Source organism: Mastigoproctus giganteus, chromosome 5 (genome assembly GCF_048544385.1).
Source record: "Mastigoproctus giganteus isolate SK-2022 chromosome 5, ASM4854438v1, whole genome shotgun sequence".
Classification (NCBI taxonomy): Eukaryota; Metazoa; Arthropoda; class Arachnida; order Uropygi; family Thelyphonidae; genus Mastigoproctus; species Mastigoproctus giganteus.
In genome coordinates this window covers 82,272,146-82,293,870 of record NC_143579.1, presented here as the reverse complement: position 1 = coordinate 82,293,870, position 21,725 = coordinate 82,272,146, and the positions used below count along the sequence as shown (strand labels likewise).

Sequence of the window (21,725 nt, the reverse complement as noted above, 5' to 3'; positions counted from 1 at the left end):
CTAATCACTTGGGCTCTTTGACTTCCTCTCTTTGCAACTTGACTTTCTCCAGTCCAACTTTCCTAACAGTGAGGTAATTTTCCTTGGTGATTTTAATGTTCACAACTCCAGCTGGCTTCCATTTTCTATTCACAAAGACCCAACTGGTCGATATGCAGAGGCTTTTGCAATTACTAATGATCTCACACAGATTGTTCATTTACCAACCAGAATAATGGTCAATCCTAACCATACAGCCAACACGCTTGATCTTTTTCTCAAAAACAACCCTTCTAAGTAAACGGTCAAAGTAAGTGGTCCTTGAGGCATCTCAGATCACAACTTGGTGATTGTTTCTTCTCCAATGGAGCCTTTATCTCATGGCTATTCCCAACCTAGTGTTGTTTGGCATTACAAGAATCAAAATGGGATGACCTGCAAGATTTCTTTTCTTCTTTTCCTTGGTCAGATTACTGTTTCAAAACTTCTAATGTCAACATTTGCTCAGATCGCAGTCAATTATTCTTGTAGGAATGGAATTCTTTATTCCACACTCTACTTTAAAATCTCGTCCTTTATCTAATCCTTGGTTTTCCAATAAATGTGCTAAAGCTGTTCAAGAGAAGAATGTTGCTTATCGTAATTGGCTTGTTTCCAACACTTCAGTTTCATTTTCTGCCTACACCAAAGCTTGCAACAATTGTAAAGCACTTATTAATCATCTGAACTAGATTTTGAACAGGCTAGGAGTAGAAAAATAAATTCTTGCCCTAATGGTAGCCAAGCATTCTGGTCTCGTGGCAAAGTTATTGGCCGCAAATTTTGCCCATCTCTCTTCCCACCTCTGTCAAAACTAGATGGTTCTATTGTCACTTCAGTCAAGGATAAAGCTGACCATCCCATTTTTCTTTCAACTCATGGATTAATGATCTTGGTAAAACACATCCCACCATTCTCAACACTCTCCATTCCATGCCTCCTGTGGTCTTCCGTCAAAAAGATGTCAGAAGGATTTTAACGAAAATTGATGCTCAGAAAGCTCCAGGTTCTGATGGTATTTCTCCACTTGTGCTCCTGAACTTATGTTCAGGTGCACAAGTGGAGAAATTCCAAAGGTGTTTTTTCTTCTGTTTGGAAATTCGCTCATATCCAGCCAGTTCCTAAAAAGGGTGACAAATCCCTTTCATCCAATTATCGTCTCATTGCAATTTCTTCTCCTCTTTCTAAAGTAATGGAGAAATCAATTAACCGCTAACTCTTAAACTACAGTAAACCCCCGCTATTCGCAGGGGTTACGTTCCTGAGAAATGCCGCAAATACCGAAAATGCGAATACTGAGTTATGGCTCCCATAGTAATAAAGGGGTTCCGTTCCAAAGTATGAAATATATAAGAAAAACTAGTCTAAAATTTTGTCTATGTATATATTATATTAACCTTCATAATATGACTATGTACATAGACAGTACATAGTGAAATGCAAGGATATGGCATGGAAATGAAAATAAGAAACAATTTAATATTAAATGTAATATTTATTAGAAATTTCAAACAAATCTTTCAAACCAGCACTTTTGCTAGCTAAAAAACTTATCCCGCCAGTGCTATCACCAGTTTTGCTAAAGTGTTGATAAAGGTGTTTTGCCTTTTCAAGAATGATGAGTGAACTTAACGGAATTATATTTTGAGTTCGGTCTTCTATCCACAGATTTAAAGCTTTTTCCATTTTTTCTAATTTAACATCATGAGTTACAGAGCAAATTTTTGAAGCAATTAGCGCGTTTTCACGGACACTACGGCAGATTTTTTCTTCCGATTTTTTTATTGATCGTACCGTTGACTCATTGATTTTATAATGTTTTGCCACTGAGAAGACACTTTCACCATTAGAAATTTTGTCTAATAACTCAATTTTATTCGCCTACGCATCACCTTCTTTGATGTTTTCACATTTCCCTTGTTACTCGTAGCCATATTTTTGTACGGGTTAGAAAGAACTTGTCCACTTTCTTCCGTTAAAACACTTGAAAAAGTGTTTAAATTCACTTTTGTAAGTGTATCAATTTATAAATTGATAAATTTATTTAATTTATAAGCATATAAATTAAATAAATTAAACAAACAGCGAAACCTTCCATGACAAGCGCATAACACATAGTGAACAAGGATTAGAGAGAAATATCTACGCTCGCGATTTTGTCACCCCTCTCCCCCACAGACGGAGCACTGTTTTGACTGGGAAAGATAATTTTAGCCATGCCCATGTTTTTTTTTATGGTGGAAAATGTTCACGGCGCTTTAAAATTCACATTTTTTTTAGGTTTCATTTTATATTAAATCAGTGACCACGAATACGCGAAACCACAAATACAGATACCGCGAATAGCGGGGGTTTACTGTACATAGAAACATTCTGTCTTTTCAACGATCACCAGTATGGATTCCATCAGTGTCGATCCACTAGTGATATTCTTGCTCATGTTACCCATTTATGGACAAATTCAATGGAAAAGTTCGGTTAAACACAAGCAGTTGCTCTTGACATTTCAAAGGCTTTTGATTGCGTTTGGCATAAAGGTCTTCTAAACAAGTTTCCATCTTATGGTTAGCCAACCCGTTTTTGTAATTGGTTATCCAATTTTCTCTCTGATTGCTCACTGAGGGTGATGGCAGATGGCTCTCTGTCTTCTAATTTCTCCACTAATGATGATGTCCCTCAAAGGTTCGGTTCTTTCCCCCACTATTTTCCTCTTGTATATTAATGACGTTCTTCCATTGACTGGAAATCCTATCCATAGTTTTGCCGATGATACATTGCATTGCATTCCACTTTCCATTTTGAGAAACCTTACCCTGTTCATTCAGTTTCAACTTCTTGAATATCAGCTACCAATTCCTTAAATGCCGATCTCCGGATAATTCTCCAGTGGGGCCAAGACAACTTAGTTGATTTCAATCCTTCTAAAAGTCAGTCCTGTCTTATATCTTGCAAAAAGGATTCTTCTATTCGTTTACTTATCTTTGGTGACACTCTGATTTCTAGGCAAGAAGATATATCTCTTTTGGGGATTACCCTGACTTCTAATCTCTCTCTTTTTCTCTTGGCACAAGCACATTACAAATATTGCTTCCTCTCCATCTAAAAAACTTGGTTTTCTCTTTCACTCTCGGCATTACTTTTCTTCCAAACAGCTGTTCACTTCATACAAATTGCAAATTCACCCTACCATGGAATATTGTTCCCACAAGGTACTAAGCATTATATGTTCTAATACCTCTCGTGTTTGGGTTTTCATAAAAAAAATAAAAAATAATAATCATCTAGTTTATTTTTAAACTTATTCGCCATGGTGAGTTTCCCGCCTACTTATTCCAATCAATTCCATTTCCATTTCCACTTGCAGTCTGCCAAACCCCATGTACTTTTTCTGACAGAATCTCAGTTATCGGTTGATTCAACTACTGTTCATCTCAGATGCCCAAATTATTCGCTGTATGATTCCTTTCGCCTCAAAGGTGGTACTTGTGCATATGTCCGTTCTGATATTCCCTGTCAGAGACTTGGCAATTTGGAATCTCCTCTCTTTGATCTTCTCTGGCTTAAAATCTCTCTACCTCATTGTGTCAAATTCATCTGTTGTCTCTACCGTTCTCCCAACTCCACTAATCACTTGGAGCTCTTTGACTTCCTCTCGTTGCAACTTGACTTTCTCCAGTCCAACTTTCCTAACAGTGAGGTAATTTTCCTTGGTGATTTTAATGTTCACAACTCCAGCTGGCTTCCGTTTTCTAGTCACACCGACCCAGCAGGTCGAGATGCTGAGGCTTTTGCAATTACTAATGACCTAGCACAGATTGTTCATTTACCTACAAGAATACCGGACAATCCGAATCATACAGCCAATACGCTTGATCTTTTTCTCACAAACAACCCTTCTAAGTACACGGTCGAAGTGAGAGGTCCTTTAGGCACTTCAGATCACAACTTGGTGATTGTCTCTTCTCCAATGGAACCTTTATCTCATGGCTATTCCCAACCTCGTGTTGTTTGGCATTACAAGAATGCAAAATGGGATGACCTGCGAGACTTCTTTTCTTCTTTTCCTTGGTCGGATTACTGTTTCAAAACTCCTGATGTCAACGTTTGCTCAGATCGTGTCAGTGAAATTATTCTTGCAGGAATGGAATCCTTTATCCCACACTCCACTTTAAAATCTCGTCCTTTATCTAAACCTTGGTTTTCCAATAAATGTGCTAAGGCTGTTCAAGAGAAGAATGTTGCCTATCGTAATTGGCTTGTTTCTAATTCTTCAGTTTCATTTTCTGCCTACACCAAAGCTCGCAACAATTGTAAAGCAGTTATTAATCAGTCCAAACTAGAGTTTGAACAGGCTAAGAGTAGAAAACTTGCTTCTTGCCCTAATGGTAGCCGAGCATTCTGGTCTCTTGCCAAAGCTATTGGCCGCAACTTTTGCCCATCTCTGCTCCCACCTCTGTCCAAACCAGATGGTTCTGTTGTCACTTCAGCCAACGATAAAGCTGACCTGCTAGCATCCCATTTTTCTTCCAGCTCATGTATTAATGAACTTGGTAAAACACCTCCCACCATTCCCAACACGGTCCATTCAATGCCTCCTGTGGTCTTCCGTCAAAAGGATATCAGAAGGATTTTGATGAATCTTGATGCTAAGAAAGCTCCAGGTCCTGATGGTATTTCTCCACTTGTTCTCAAAATCTGTGCTCCTGAACTTACTCCTATTCTTTGCCGCCTTTTTTCACTTTCTTATTCCAAAGGTGTTTTTCCTTCAGCTTGGAAATTTGCTCATATCCAGCCAGTTCCTAAAAAGGGTGACAAATCCCTCCCATCCAATTATCGTCCCATTGCAATTACTTCTACTCTTTCTAAAGTAATGGAGAAATCAATTAACCGCCAACTCTTAAACTACCTAGAAACCTTCCGTCTGATCAACGATCGCCAGTATGGATTCCGTCGGTGTCGATCCACTGGTGATATTCTGGCTTATGTTACCCATTTATGGACTACTTCAATGGAAAGGTTCGGTGAAACACAAGCAGTTGCTCTTGACATCTCAAAGGCTTTCGATCGTGTTTGGCATAAAGGTCTTCTAAACAAGCTTCCATCTTATGGTTTGCCAACTGTTTTTAGTAATTGGTTATCCAGTTTTCTCTCTGATCGCTCACTGAGGGTGATGGTAGATGGCTCTCTGTCTTCTAACTTCTCCACTAATGCCGGTGTCCCCCAAGGTTCAGTTCTTTCCCCCACTCTTTTCCTCTTGTATATCAATGACCTTCTTCCATTGACTGGAAATCCTATCCATAGTTTTGCCGATGATAGCACATTGCATTCAACTTTCCATTTTGAGAAACCTTGCCCTGCTCAATCAGCTTCAACTTCTCGAAAATCTGCTACCAATTCCTTAAATGCCGATCTTCAGGTAATTCTCCAGTGGGGCAAAGACAACTTAGTTGATTTCAACCCTTCTAAAACTCAGTCTTGTCTTATATCTCGCAAAAAGGATTCTTCTGCTCCTATGCTTATCTTTAGTGACACTCCAATTTCTAGGCAAAAGGATATATCTCTTTTGGGGATTACCCTGACTTCTAATCTCTCTTGGCACAAGCACATTACAAATATTGCTTCCTCTGCATCTAAAAAACTTGGTTTTCTCTTTCGCTCTCGGCGTTACTTTTCTTCCAAACAGCTGCTCACTCTGTATAAATCGCAAATCCGCCCTGCCATGGAATATTGTTCCCACATTTGGGGTGGTGCCCCCAAAACCTCTCTCAGGCTTCTTGATTCCATTCAGAAGAGGGCAGTTAGGTTAATTAATGATTCATCTCTAACAGAGTCTCTCCACTCGCTTTCTCATAGACGTACTGTTTCTGCTGCATGCCTCTTCTACAGATATTTCCATGGGCACTGTTCTTCTGAATTGGCTTCTATAATTCCCGCTCTCTCTTTCAAAACAGTCCGAACACGTGCCGCCACCAGCCAACATCCATTTACTGTCCAACTTCAAACCCACAGAACCAACTTTTCATCTTCCTCATTTATTCATTCAACTGCCGTTTTCTGGAACAACCTTCCTTCATACGTATTTCCTGAAAATTACAATCTACAGAAGTTCAAGTCCAATGTCAACAAATATCTTCTTTCGTCTTCTCAACCTCCAACCCATGCACGGTACTAAGTACTATAGGTTCTAATACCTCTCGTGTTTGGGGTTCACATAAAAAAAAAAAAAAAAAAAATCTCGAGCAGATTAAAAGTCACCCATAATAAGACATTTGTGCTTGCTTGCCCATTCCATCTGCATGTAGAGACTCTTCATAAACTTCCGGTCTGTAGATTACTCTCATTACAGATTTGCTTTCAACTAACTCACACCACACAGATTCTATGCTTGGGCTCTTTTGGAACCCAGGCTGCTTTTGATGAGAAACATGACCCCCCTCCACCTCTTCTATCTTCCCTATCTTCCCAATTTCCAGGTGGTGCCATGTTGCTGTTAGCCCTATTATGTCAGCAATAATTGTCCTAACCAGGAGTTCAAATTCAGCCATTTTATTGACAATGCTCCTAGAACACAATTAAGACTAAGTAATGTACAGTTTACTACCCTGACACACCTTTTGAAGTTATTCAGGTGTGTATTCGCAGCTTTATCTTTTCCCAGATTTTAAACGTTGCTACTCTCAAGAACATCTTATCAACATCGGCTGTTGTGGCAACAAAGAATTCTTGAGGTGAGTGGAGGCATTACATTGACACATATCAGATAAGTGCGGATCTAAATTACCCTTCTTGTGGAAGTTGATAGGTTGAATAAATTTAAGGAGGAACTGGACAGGCATTTGGAGGGAATGGTGCGATTTTTTTTTTTTTTTTTGGCTGATGCTGCATAAGCTCATACACATGCTTTCTTGCATCACATGCCACTACTACTACTACCACTAGCAGTTCCCCTGAACCCTTAAGGTATCCTCGATAGTGGAAAAAATCCTTGCACCACCTTTATTCAAATAAATACCATCACTACAAAACAGATTCCTTCTACCTACAAATGCAGGCCACACTGATAAAAATTGTCCCCCCCCCCTCAGAGCCTTGCAGATTCCCTCAAGTCTTGAGCTAATCCACAAGGCTTTCACAGCATACAATTCCTCCTATTGTGTCTGGGCAGAATTGCAGACAATACACATTCTGACCTAACTCGGAGAATTTTTCCAGTATCCTATATTTATCAAACACATGGTCAGGTCATATACATTTAATATAGATAGTTCCTACATGAATAATAATGATCTCTTTACCTCCCTTAAAATCTGACAATCTGTTGGTAACATCATCAATTGATGATGTTACCAACAGATGTGGCTCTGGACCACCTCTCTTTATTACTAAAAATCTTAGCCGTTTCCCTGACAATAGAGTCTCCTGATAAAACTAGATCACCTTTGTCCAGGGCAGTCTGCACTTGCCTATTCTTTGCTGGGACCTGAATGATGAGTTCCCAATTTAACCGGTTTCTAGGGCACCCACTCATTTCTTCAGTGACTCAAATGTTTCTCGTAATGAATGAAGTTCTAATTTGAGATCAGTTCTCACTCCTTACATTGGGTGCAAAGAAATGGACCCGATGTAAGGAACAGTTGAGGTGTGTCTACTAGACCTTAAAATACGTGCCACAGGCTATACAAACAACAAAGTTGCAACTCACACCACAGGCATTTCCGTCTGAGTCATGATGTCCTTGGACTTTGCACTGGAAGTGGACCTTGTAGCAACCATTATTTAAGTAAAATTTTAACTTTAGAAAGATTACAAAATTTATAATTTGCAATATATTACCTAGTTTATGTTAACAAAATATTACAGAAATTAAACTGTTGACAAAACTTTAGCCAATAAAGAAGTTAAATATAAGCTATCCAACGAAAGTTAAAGTTCCCACCAAAATATCGATAGCAAAGGCTATCTGAATATTAAGCTGTAGCTTTCCAAATACTCATCTAAGTGCAAAAATAAACTAACCTATGTGACTATAGAAATTCACTGTATATATTAACTACAGTTTAGTACATTAAAATAAAAAAACTTCAAAATTATTTCAAAAACTAACCTGCTACAAAGATCTTTGGAAATACGAAGCCACACACTGTAGCCTTAATTCCAGGATCTCCGCTTCCACAATGCCAGGTTTGGCATTGTGGAAGTGGGAAATTTGTTCCAACACAATTACCCATTGGCTTTTGTTGTCTGTTTATATGTTTCATGGCAGACCATAAGGCACCTGCCTGCTGGCTGAAAGCAATTTTTTTGTACATCTTATCCTACAACCATTCTTTTCCAATTGAAATTTATATTCCCTTGAGCAAGTTGGCCTAGTAAGACTAAGGATGCCATCAGGATATAGTTTACTCAATCCACTGAACCCTTCAATCACATCTTGCAGATACCTAGTACCCAGACTCAGAATTGAAGTCGTCCAAATCTTCTCATATATTCTGTCTCTTCCAAATCTCAAATATTCACAGCCTTCCAAGTCTTCTCAAATCCAGAGAAATGCTTCAACTGCAGCATTTGTAAATCGTAATTGGACAACTGAGATCAACAATGAAATCTCTTCCTCCAATCTTTAGAGCTATTTTTGTTTTGACATCTATTATAAACTATATCTATAATTAGTTGGAAACCCAGATGACTGATGGTAGCACATAATGGAAAAATTTCAAGACAATCCATGCAATAACAGATGCGTTCAAGACAGTACTAACACTTCTCGGGGCCTGAGGTGCTAATCTCTTGAGGGGCCCCTTTAAAGATACCAGAGTAAAAAATAATAATAATAAAATAAATTTCATTTATAAATATAATCAGAAATAAAAAACAATTATTTTTACCAATCTGTTTAAACACAAACGTTGTAATACTGCAAAATATAGAGTACAGTACTGAACAAAACTGTGTCGCAACAGCCTGTGAGGGTATGATGACCAGCCATACTGCTTTGGCAGGTCATCACATGGTCAGTGAATTGACTTCCATCACAGTGTTTCTGGCTTTCGTGACCAGCAACCGCTGCCCGTTCACAAGTAGCTCCTCATTTCACATCACAGTTATCACAATGATTGTCAAAATTAACTTTATTGGGAACCCCTATATCTGCAAGGCCCCAGAATAGTGCCTCATGCAGCTATGCACAAGTGCGGCCTTGGATACGTTATTTGAATTGATGTTCAAAACATAATCTATATGTGTGCATTTCCCAGGCCTGCACATGAAAAACACAGATATATGGACATACTCCTGAAAGAGTTAAGGATTGTATTAAAAGTGAGATAAATGCTTTGGGGAAGAAACCATGCCTATCCTAAGAGAGAAACAATACATGAAATTACAGCACAATGGCTGTTTCTGAGTACTAATATTTTAATAAGGTAGGATAAATATATTTCTGCATGAACAAAAGTTAGAAACTATGTGTGAAGTTCTTGAGAAATGATTGGTATTTCAAATCATTAGATATTCGGTTGCCACTGGTAATTCGTCTCCTGTCAGTCAAGATATCATCTTCTATTAATAAAAAATTCACACCTCAAAACATGTTTTGAGGAATAAATTCTTCCAATCATATATCAATGAGAACCACAGTTTAAATGTCAAACATCCACAAATTGGATGTTTGACATTTGAACTGGCTATCTCCTCTTCTACAATCTTTAATTACAAGTTTTATTTATTTCATAATTTTTCCCCTCCATAAATAGCCCCTCTGCCTATGCTTGATATATTTTTCCAAATACTGATTCATTTTTTCCCATTATGTGAGTGCTGCCTTCTTAACAGAAAAAAATCTAACATCAAAAGGGTGCTACTGTCTTTGATGAGTTCAAAGGATTTCTTTCTTGGCTTGATAAATATTTGATAACTGAAATTCTTCATGCAACTGTGGTTTCCAGAGAAAAAAATGCCACAGCCTTTCAACCAAGCCCAACACATTCGCTGGCTATTGAAGTGTTATGCCCATTGCAGTTTTGAGTGACTGCTTTTCAATTTCTGATGAGATCAAGATATAGCAGGTGGAATTGATTTGTATTCTAATTTTGTATTAGTTTCAGTTTATACTTTTTTTCCCAAATCCAACAACCTTTGAAGGAAGTCTTAGACAGTCTTTTCTGGGTCAAAGAAATTTCAGATGGGCTTATAAAATTACAACAAAGTTTGCTTTGTTATATTTTCATAAGTGCATCAAAAATTTCTCTTAAATCTCGATGCAGTGTAGTGTAAAATGCACAGGAGTTACTTATGTTTACCACTCATTTTCATAATGCATGATCTCATCCAAATTGAATTAACTGGAATCAGTTTGTAATAAAAAAAATAAAAACCATAAATACAATTCTAGGAACCTGATAAATAAGTTTGCAGAATGAAAAGCTCAGCTTTCTCAGTTCTTCAAAAGACATCAACCAGTCTGCTACAGGATTCTTATCTGAATCTCTGTGAACAGGTGGCAGGTGACACAGCCACTACTCTATCATGGAGACTCAATTCCAGGATGCTCTTGCTGTTCCATACTCACTGAATCAGTCAACATCAATTAATTCCAACCTTCCAAAATTAAGTTATTATTTCTGGATTTTAGTTAGATATATAATGAAATAACTTACAGGATCAAGGATATCATTTTCCAGTTGTCCTGATTCATCTATATTGCCAAACAAAAAAACAGATAAAGGAAGTCCTTCCCCTTCAGTTTCTTCTTCACTATCCATGTTTCTAAAAATGAAAAAACAGAATGAAACAAAGTAAACCCAGTTATTTCTGGAGAAAAAAACTAAAACAAAAATGGTTAAATATTTCAAAAGACTAAATATTAAAAGTGAAATATTTCAAAAGCATTTTAAATGTAATTCTTTTAAAATTTCAAACAAACAGATGGAAAAATTCCTAATAAATTACTATTACTGCAAAATGCAAATATCTTTGCACTCAACACAGACATATCTGATAACAGAAACTGCTCAGCATAAGGATAAGTAATTCACAATGTGATACTGTGTATATATGAAAAAAAAAAAAAAAACATACAGAGAAGCAGCAAAACAAAATGCAACAGTGCCCAGGCAGCAGCAGATCTGGAGATGGGGGGTTTACATACATTGAATTTTCCGACACTCAAGAGTTCCCACAAAACGTTCAGTAAATTAGTGCCGAATTTTGGTGGCAGGGTCTATGTGAAACCTTTTCTAAATAAATCAGTCAATCAGAACAAGGCTATTCTTCAGTTCACCTATATTAATACCACAGAGGTTAATAAAAAATAAAGCAAGGCAAATTAGCATAGAAATTAGTGAAGAGGGGAAAAAACTTAATAAAGATGCAATTACTCTCTTAAGAAAAAATATCAGATCCTGAAATTTAATTACGTTGTCAAATGAGTGCTAGACGGACTAGTCAAGTTCTGTTTTTGGACACTGCAGAAAGATGGAAACAGTTCTGTATTTGTGTGTATGTATATACAAACACACATGCACTGTATATGGGAGTAATTCAAAAAATAAGTTACACTTGACCATTGTAGCCCAAGAGACATTTATTGAGGTATGTAACATTATGCAATAGAAAGCACATACCTTACACTACTTTTCCACATAGTCACCAAGTTGGTGTGAACACTTCTCGAAACATGTGACTAAATGTTCGAGTCCCTGATGATAGAAATCCACTCCTTGGTCATTCAGCCACCATCAAACTGATGTTTGCACCTGCTCATCTTTTGCATATCATTGTTCCCCTAGATGTTCTTTCAGCTTGCCGATGATGTGATAGTCACAAGGCAAAAGATCGGGACTGGCCAGCAGATGTTGCCAAACCTCCCATCCAAAACTTTGGGGCAAGTGTCATGTTGTGCGTGCACTGTGTGGTGTGGCATTGTCCTAAATGAGAACAACACCTTTGCTTAACTTTCCAGGCCTCATTTTTCATGGCTGTTTGCAAAGACCATAATGTTTGGCAGTATGAGGCAGCATTAATTGTTGTGCCTTTTGCCATAAATTCTGCATAAACAACTCCTTCACAGTCGAAAAACACAGTGGCCATGGCTGTTCCTGCTGATGGTGCAACTTTGAATTTCTTCCGCACAGGCGATGTTGTGTCTCCATTCCATAGATGCTCTCTCTCCGTTTCTGGGGTGAAATGGTGCACCCACATTTCATCGCCAGTGATGATGTGGTGTAAGAAGTCATGGCTTCCACAGAATAGCGTTGAAGGAAGGCTAGAGAAGACAAAAAATGTTGACCTTTGTGTTCGTCTGTCAGTGAACGAGGAACCCATCATGCACACAATTTGCGATAGCCAAGATGTTCACGGATGATGGAGTGAAACATCAGTATACACTGCCTATCTAAATATCCAACTCCTTTGCCATTTCTGCGACTGTCAGTCTTCGATTATTGCGAATCATTTCATCAACTTGCATCATGTTGTCTGCAGTAGTCGATGTTGATGGCCTTCCTTTTCAATCAGCATCCGTCAATTCTGTGCAACCACTTTCAAACTGCTGGCCGGACGAGACATTGCATTTTAACCATACACTGCCATTATCTGAGCAAGCAGAAGAATTACCTCAGAATTCAGCATGCTAAACTCATTCAAGGCCTTATACACCTCAATCAGATCACCTCACAGGTGCCTAGCCTCCAGCTGCTGCAATTTGCAGAAATTAAGCCTTTCTTGGTAAGAGGACCCCTTCGTTCCCCTCACCAATCTTGTTGCCCTTTTCTGTACATGCTCAAGCAACTCCTTCCTAAAATGAGACCTCCAGACCTCTACACAGTACAAAAGGCGTGGCCTGACCATTGCCTCTACACAAGAGGATAATCACTTCCTTTTCCCCTACTAGGAAATTATTGTATATCATTGACAATACCCATGAGCTGCTCTGGCAACCTGTCTGCATTGCTCAGAAAACTTCATATCTGACTGCACATTTACTCCCAGATCTTTTTCATTTTCTACCATCCTAAGTATAGTACCAAACAGTTGGTACATTTCTCTATGGTTATTTCTACCCATATGCAGTAATTTGCATTTGTCAATGTTAAACTTCAGTTGCCTCTTCTCCATCCATCTGTCCAAATTTTCTAGATCCTTTTGCAGTAGCAATGCCATTGCTGTCATTAACAACCCTGCCAACAAGATATACAGATGATATATCTGTATCATCTGCAAACTTCAATATTAAGCCTGATATACCTTCATCAATATCATTGATAAATATACAAAACAACAGTAGGCCCAACACCAAACCATGAGGGACTCCACTAATAACATTAGCCCACGAAGAGCAACATCCACTGATTACCACACACACACACACACACACACACACACACACACACACACACACACACACACACACTCTCTCTCTCCACTCAACCATTATTTTATCCATTGTAGCAGTCTTTATTACTGCAGTCTTGTCTAGATGAACCCGCAATGCATCTTTAACCAGTGACTCCATTAGTTTCCCAGGAATGGAAGCTAAACTAACTTGTCTGTAATTACTCGTGTCACCCTTTGATCCCCCTGTGTTTACTGGGCCAGTGAAAATCCTCAACTCACCTTGCCAGAAAGCTATTAACCTGTTTAGGATAACTGCATGAATGGGAATCTCCTCTTGCAGGATTATTGGACCATACAGATTCAATAGCACTGTCACTGGGGAGAGTTATCTTGAATTGTTAAGGAATTATGCATGTCCCAATATCAGAAGCATGTTTTCAGATACAATAGTATTTTTTCAACCGAATGGTGCATCGCTGCACTATCTGGACAGAGAATTTCATGAACAGTGAAGGTCATGAGGAGGGGGGGGGGAACTTTTAATGAATACCTTCCAAGGTCTCCGGACCTCAGTCCCTTATTTTTTTCCATGGAAATACTTGAAAGATAAGATTTACACTCAAAAATAAAAAACAATGAAGGATCTGCAGATGGGAACATGGCATGAAAAATGAAGAAATTCAACTGACTTGTGCACTGTTGTATGCAGAGGCATGTTGAAAAAAAAAAAAAGTCATTTATGCATAGTGGTAAGCTGTGAATATTTTAACAGTGGGCTCACAGATTTGCCAACCTTTTGATATGAAACATCCTTGGGGGTACCTAGTGAGTAAATCTCATCGATCATGGAAGTGACATTATCCGTGGCCAGGCAGAGGCACTTCCCACGCTCACACCACTAGTCTGCATACAACAGTGCACAAGTCAGTTGAATTTCTTCATTTTTCATGCCATGTTCCCATCTGCAGATCCTTCATTGTTTTTTGATTTTTGAATAGTACGACGTCACAATTATACTTCCTGCCAGTTACTACTGCAGTAAGTATGATTGCAACAATACAAGTATTTGTCAATTTCTTTTTTCGTCTTGCATTTTCATACATTCTATTGTTAGGTGTCCCCAACAGATGCGTACCTCAAGCAACGCTTGTTTTTCCAGAGACATTTAGATACGTTGCAATCACAAGTATACGTCTCTTACTTTAGTTATCATAAATCCACTGTATCTTGTCTTCCAGCTGAAATTATGGAAATTTGTGAATGATCAATAAAATATTTACAATACAAAAGCTCTTTTATTTCATAATCAACATATACAAATCAAAATACCTAAAATAAACATGAAGGATTTTTCACATAAAACCATCTACCGAGTGTACTCGGCACACACGCCACTTTTTTATTTTTTTTTTTTTTTGCAACTAGGTAAATACAGGGTCATTATAAAGTTCTTGAGCAGTTTTAAATTTTCATAACTTCCATTCTATACATGATAAAATCAATCTGTAAAAAACATTAGAAATGTAATTTAAGGAAGCTTAAGTATGTACTAAGAGTGGTTCATTTATTTTATTGTAGTTTAGCAAAAATTTTATTATTATTATTTTTTGTAGAATTAGGTTTGACCAAATGGCTTCAATAGAAGAGAAAGTAAATTGTGTGATATGGCTGGCAGAGTTAAAGTCTGTAATTGCAGCACAAAAATGATTTAGAACCCATTAACAACAAAGGTGCACAACACAGTACAGTAATTCCATAACTAACTGGATGAAAACTTTAAAGAAACAGGTTCCGTCAATAATAAACCACAATCTGGAAGGCCAAGTGTAAGTGAGGAAAGTGTGGTATCTGTAGGACAATCCTTTACTGCAAGTCCACAGAAATCAATAAAACAGGTAGAATAAATGTAGGTAAAACTGTAATATATTCTTTCACTTACCCTTTTTACAGATTGATTTTATCATGTATAGAACGGAATCTATAAAAATTTAAAACTGCACAAGGGCTATATAATAACCCTGTATAATGGATACATTCTTTTCATGATAAAAAATAACATGAAATATTTCCCATATCATAAATAACATAAAAACTATCACAAAACATTCTACAATATAAAAACAAATATTACATAAAAAAACAAACTATTCTAGAAAAGGTACATAAAAATCACAATTACATGAAAAAAATTACACAAATATTCAAGAAAAATTTATTCTAAAAATTACTGCACAGAATTTACTTCTTTATTAATATTTGTTGATCTTCTACTTTGCTCAATAGCTGAGCGATGATTACGGAGGAAAGATCTGACGTAATGAGATCTGACGTCCAGATCAAATTGAAGCAATGGTTTTCCATTTAGATGTATGGTCATCATATCTGCAATGTGTTTAATTATTAAAGATGTTCTTGTTATTGGTACAATATTATTCATTACGCTGAAAGCTCGCTCAGCTTCAGCACTGCTAATCACAATGATTCCAAGGATATTTCTGGCTTTTTTAATTGAAAAGGAAATTTCACTCAATTTTAAGGATAAACTGTCTTCAACAAAATCTCTAAAATCATCAATTTTTATTTCATATTTTATCAGAAAACTTAAATTTCTTATTCGTTTTTCATGCCTCTTACCATGTTCCATGATTTTGGATAGCATATGTTTAAAATTTCTTTCAATTCCTCATCATCAATGATATCATTATTTTCTTTATTTAATTCAAAATTACTGTTGCATTAATAACCGATCCTTTAAAGATAAAACAACACAGTTCAATAACTTGTCACAAGGTAATTTCTTAAATGTGTTCTTACTTTCGATTGATTCCTTCAAATTATTTCAACGTCAACATGCTCTCAATTTTAGTTTCATAATTTCCTTCAGAATCTTTCAAATTAGCAATAGCATTGATAGTTTAACAACTTTTACTTTAAACTAATTTAACAGCTTTTACTTTAAACTAATTTAACAGCTTTTACTTTAAACTAATTTAACAGCTTTTACTTTAAAGTTTTCTAATAAAATATGAAATTATTTCATATTTTCATTAAAAAATATGAAATTAATGATTTTAGTGAAGCTGCAACTCTGTAAAGCTTCTGAAAGGTAAGAGAGCTCCTGTAGGATGTCAATCATTAGTGATAAATCATTAAGAAATTCCAGATTTAAAAGTCGGTTTAATAATCAAGAATATTTAACTTCTGATTCAAATTGTTTGCACAAAGCAGGATAATTCCTCCAGACTGCAATTGCCATCCACAAGCTACAAGCTGCCCATCTTGGCTGAACACACAACCAACCTTTATAATTTCCACTTCAAGTTCTTTAGCAATCATCCTTAAATCACACAGGCTTTTTGTAGATTGGTAATATTTCTGGATAAAAATTGTACATCCATGTTTCATCACCTTTAACAATATCATAAAACAGCCTTGGATTTGCCTTCATCAAACTTTTTAAACATTTATAATGCATACAGTTTTTTTTTTTTTTTTTTAAATTGCCTGTACAACATTAGGTTTTGGAACATTTTCTTCACAGTGAAGGCCTCGACACAGTTTCAAAATCTGCCAACGTTTTGAAAATGTTGGCAGATTTTGAAAGTTTCAGAAAGATTATTGAAAATACTATCTAAACTGTAAGAATCACGTGGATATTAAGCTACTGTGACCATGTAAACTTAGACAGGAGAAATTTACTGAAAAGCTTGGATCACTCACTTCTCAGAAAAACAGATGACTCCTTGCCGGAATAAAGGGGAACCACAACACAGATTGACCAGAGGCAATTATCCGTGTTGGGAATATGCCTTAATCTTTTGACTGGCTATGGGAAGCATACTGACTAGAGTGAAATCTTGGTAGGTGGGATAGGTGGCTGCATAGGTTTTACGGGCACCACTAATGTTACGGAATGTGAATTAACCCTTAATTCGCACTGCGTTGGTCCCACCTCTGCCTAAAAGGCCACAGGTGGGACCAACGCATACAAAGTTGTCTCTTGTAATTAGTTCGTTATATGGAAATTTTATTTGTTCTATGGAAACTATTTTAAATGTAATTACCAAGGTGATTTCAAAAAAATTCATTATAAAGAAGTTCGTTAAACAGAAGTACAACTGTAATTAAATCAAAAATGAAGCAATTTTAAAAAATATAACTGGTCAATTGCACCATTAAAATGCTGGGGATGAGGCCCTGCTCGCAACACTGTAGTTCCGGCTCTGGAAACTCAATTCAGGATTTCATTTGTAAATTAAATGATCATTTCAACAATGGGCCCACAAATTTTCAAAAAAAATAACAATGGGCTCTTGAGGGCACACTACAACTCATCACTGTTTATGCACATGTACTGGAGGAAGACATTTTGAACACTTTAAATAAGATTTTTTCTTTTAAATAGAAGTCAAACATATAATCCAGCTGTTAAATAAAATTATTTAAATTTATTATCAGCTTCACAAATTATGAATTGTTAAAGTGTGTATAAATAATTTTGATTCACCCTGTACAAAATATATATGTATAAACAGTGAAACCTCCCTTAACAGACACGCCTTTAAAAAATATTACCTCTTGTACACTCAGGCTGGGGTCCTAGTCAGAAACAATAGAAAATGTATGTTAAACACCCATTCCAAAACCGACACTCCAATAGGTGTCCTCTGTATTTTCAACTTCCCTGGACTGGACACTTAAATTCTCTCAAGGGTAACATTTGGACATATGGGATTAGCAAGTTCATGCCTAGTGACATACATCATATTTTTGTTGATCAATGGGCATTTCACATGAAGGCATGTGAAGATCAAGGCCATTACAGTAATAGTGACACTAAGTAGATTTATGATAGCTTTGGGTAGTATATCAATAATACAAAAGCCACTGCTGGTACAGAATATTTACAAACTTCCTTTGGACTGTCCAACACAGTTCCACTGGAGTACACTAAGCAAGGCAATAAAATTGTCAATACTGACAGAACTGCAGGGGGGGGGGGTGGAAAGCCAGTCTGGTGAGTATGGGCTTGGCACACCTAGGGTCCTCAGCTGCATATCATCATTCTTCTCTTTCTTGGTGATTCCTTTCTACTTCTGACTCTCACTCTCTCTCTCTCTCTCTCTCTCTCTCTCTCTCTCTCTCTCTCAGGGTAACCGGGTTTTGGCTGGTGCAGCATAAGCCTCAGGCTTCCTTGCACCATATGGCTAATCATAATAATAATAAATCAGTATATAGGATTCAGTTAGTGTTACATTTAAAAAAAACTGTACAAGAATACAACTGTAATGCATTTTTTTCAAAAAAATTAATAAACACTACCAATGGATATAATTAATAAACCAATTAATAACAATTAATAAACACTACCAATAATAAACACTACATGAATAAACCTCAATAAATATGCTATGTGACTTTCACTCAGCAGCAAGAAATGGCAATTGTTAAGTAGCTACATACAAAGGTTTTATAAAAGTTTGTTCGTGTATACAGGTTTCCCTACTGCAATACTAGTTGAAATTATCCAATGCATTACACTGATTGTGTGTTAATTCTTTTAGGAGAAAGACCATACACAGAAATTTAAAATAAGGAAAGGTTTGACCTGTTAAGGAAGGTTTGTGACCTATTACATGGGTTTAATGATTTTATTATTAGACACGATGTTTTCTAACTCTCAAGGTTATGTGGTGGTGGTTTGATGTGTTGATGGTCAGGTTGGGAGATCTTGACTGCCGATCGCAGACACGTCGGACCATTCATGTGCGTGAGGGAAGGAAACCATTGAGTAATATTTTTACATCCGATTGAATTTAGGAGGATGTTGTAGTAAAGCATTCTACAAAAAAAGCATTGAGGTAAATTCCTCTTTATTTCTATATATTAATATAAATGTAGAACTCATTGGGCATGATAGCTCTGTTTTATTTAACACTTTATTACCTTACCAATTAACAAAATTAAATCATACATGTAAATTAGAAGAATATTTTCCATAAGTGATAAAAATAAAAATAAGTTTACACTTATGTACGTAGCATAATTAACACTAACATTCTAACTAAAAAAAAAAAGTAAAGTGCAGTCATTATCAACCCACTGCAGGATGGAAGCCTCCTCAACAATTCATGCTGAGGGAAATGGACCATAATCTGCCACACTGGTCCAGCGCGGGTTGGCAGTATTCAGCAGTCAGGGGCTTGAACCCCGGTCTACTGAAAGAGCGTGTGCTACTGCACTCCCGCTCCTGCCCACTCGGCTACGGAACTAATACTAATACTGTACTAACAAATATTAATACTGTACATTATAACTAACTGATATTTCTGTTTACTGACTGTTGTAAAATTTAAAACATTTTTTTTAAAAAAGGATAAGCAATCAATAATAAAGAACACTGCACGTTCAAACTGCAACTAACATGATACACAGTAACAAGTTTAAGAAGCTTAAAAATAGGGATACAGAGAAGGGTCTGAAAATTTGTTTTTTAATATGATTGAAGATTTCAGTGAAGGGGAAACAGATTTCACCATAATAACATAAACACCCACAGAATTCTAGTTACTGGTATTAATACAAATGCAATAAGGTCGAGTTTACTACCCGTTTATTAACAGAAAAATTTACTAACTTTTACTTTACTAACTAAAAGTTTCATTTAGTAACAGAAAAGCCCAATAAACCAGAAACTGAAATTGTTGTTTTATTGTTGTGACCTCCAGAAATGTGCTTTAGAAAAATGTCACAAAGGCATTCAAAATTGATTCTTATAACCGAACATATAATAACAATTAAAGTGTAGCAGATTTTAATGACCTGAATTGGTTTTTTGAAATTTGATTCTATAACACGGCTGATTCTACTAACCTAGTGATCGTGTTAACCTGCACCTACTTATTTCACTTTACGGCGGGCTTACAATTGTTTCTGACCAAACCACGTGATCCTTCCTCTCAGCCAATATAGCATTTGTAAATGTGCTGGCAGCATGTTTTATTTTTGCATCCTATAGTTGAAGTGATTTTTTTGCATTGTGCTTTAATCAACATATTAGTTTTAATCAATATACGCAATTTCCATTATAAAAATCACCTTTTAGAGTGATAAATAGCTTAGTTATATAGCAAAAATTTCAACTTCCTAAGTCTTGGAACGAATTACCAAAAAACAATGTTACTGGATTCACAATACTATGGTATTTCTGTAACAGATTGATATTAGCATTAGTAGAGGCATATGATGCAAGAAAGCAAGCTTATTCAGCATCAGCCAACGAAAAAAAAAAAAAAACCCTTTCACTTCACCCCTCCGTTCGTTCAAAATACCTGTCCAGCTAAGCCTTAAATTTATTTAAGCTATCAACTTCCACAACAAGGGATGGAAGTCTGTTCCAACAACCAACTACCCGCTGGCTAAAGGCAAATTTCCGCACATCTATCCTACATCTGTCCTTCCTCAATTTGAATTTATGCCCTCTCAGGTGATTTTTCTGAGCAAGAGGCATTATCCCATCAGCATTGAGCATGCTCAAACCATTCAAGGCTTTGTACACTTCTATCAGATCACCTCGCTGGTGCCTAGTCTCCAGACACTGTAATTTGCAAAACTTAAGCCTTTCTTCGTAAGAGCAACCCTTCGTTCCGTTCACTAACCTTGTTGCCCTTCTCTGTACTCGTTCCAGCAGCTCTACATCCTTCTTGAAATGAGGCCTCCAAACCTTTATACAGTATTCAAGGTGCAGCCCGACCATTGCTTTATACAAGGGAATAATCACCTCCCTATCCCTGCTAGAAAAATTCCTGTATATCATTGATAAGACACCATGAGCTTGATACGTTGCTCTGTTTCCCATATGTAGTACTTTACATTTGTCGATGTTAAACTTCATTTGCCACCTCTCAGACCATCTGCTCAACCTTTCCAGATCCTGTTGCAGCAGCATAGCGTCAGTAGCGTCCTTAACAACCCTGCCAACCTTTGTATCGTCTGCAAACTTAGACATTAAGCTTGATATACCATCATCAATATTATTTATAAATACAGAAAACAACAATGGACCTGACACTGAACCCTGAGGGACTCCACTAATAACATTAGTCCACGATGAGCAGTGTCCATTAATTACCACTCTCTGTCTTCTGCCACTCAACCATCCCTTTATCCATAGCAATAATTTGCCACCAATGCCACACTGCTCCAATTTGTGCAGCAGTCTTCCATGTGCAACAGTATCAAAAGCCTTTCTAAGATCCAAATATATAATATCAAAGTTATTCCCTGCATCCAATTCTTTGGATGCAGGGAATGTCAAGATGATCCTGCAGTGCTTCTTTAACAAGTGCTTCCATTAATTTTCCTGGAACAGAAGT

At 36.9% G+C, this 21,725-nt stretch overlaps 1 protein-coding gene across 1 annotated transcript in view; it reads right to left on the bottom strand.

The window, feature by feature from the left end:
- LOC150085526 (transcription initiation factor TFIID subunit 1-like) overlaps window positions 1-21,725 on the bottom strand; it is a 700,666-nt gene that overhangs the window by 675,230 nt on the left and 3,711 nt on the right. Inside the window, 1 exon segment of the mRNA XM_090374589.1 lies at window positions 10,674-10,782. Coding sequence (XP_090230715.1) covers window positions 10,674-10,778 — 105 coding nt within the window. The 5' untranslated portion in view covers window positions 10,779-10,782.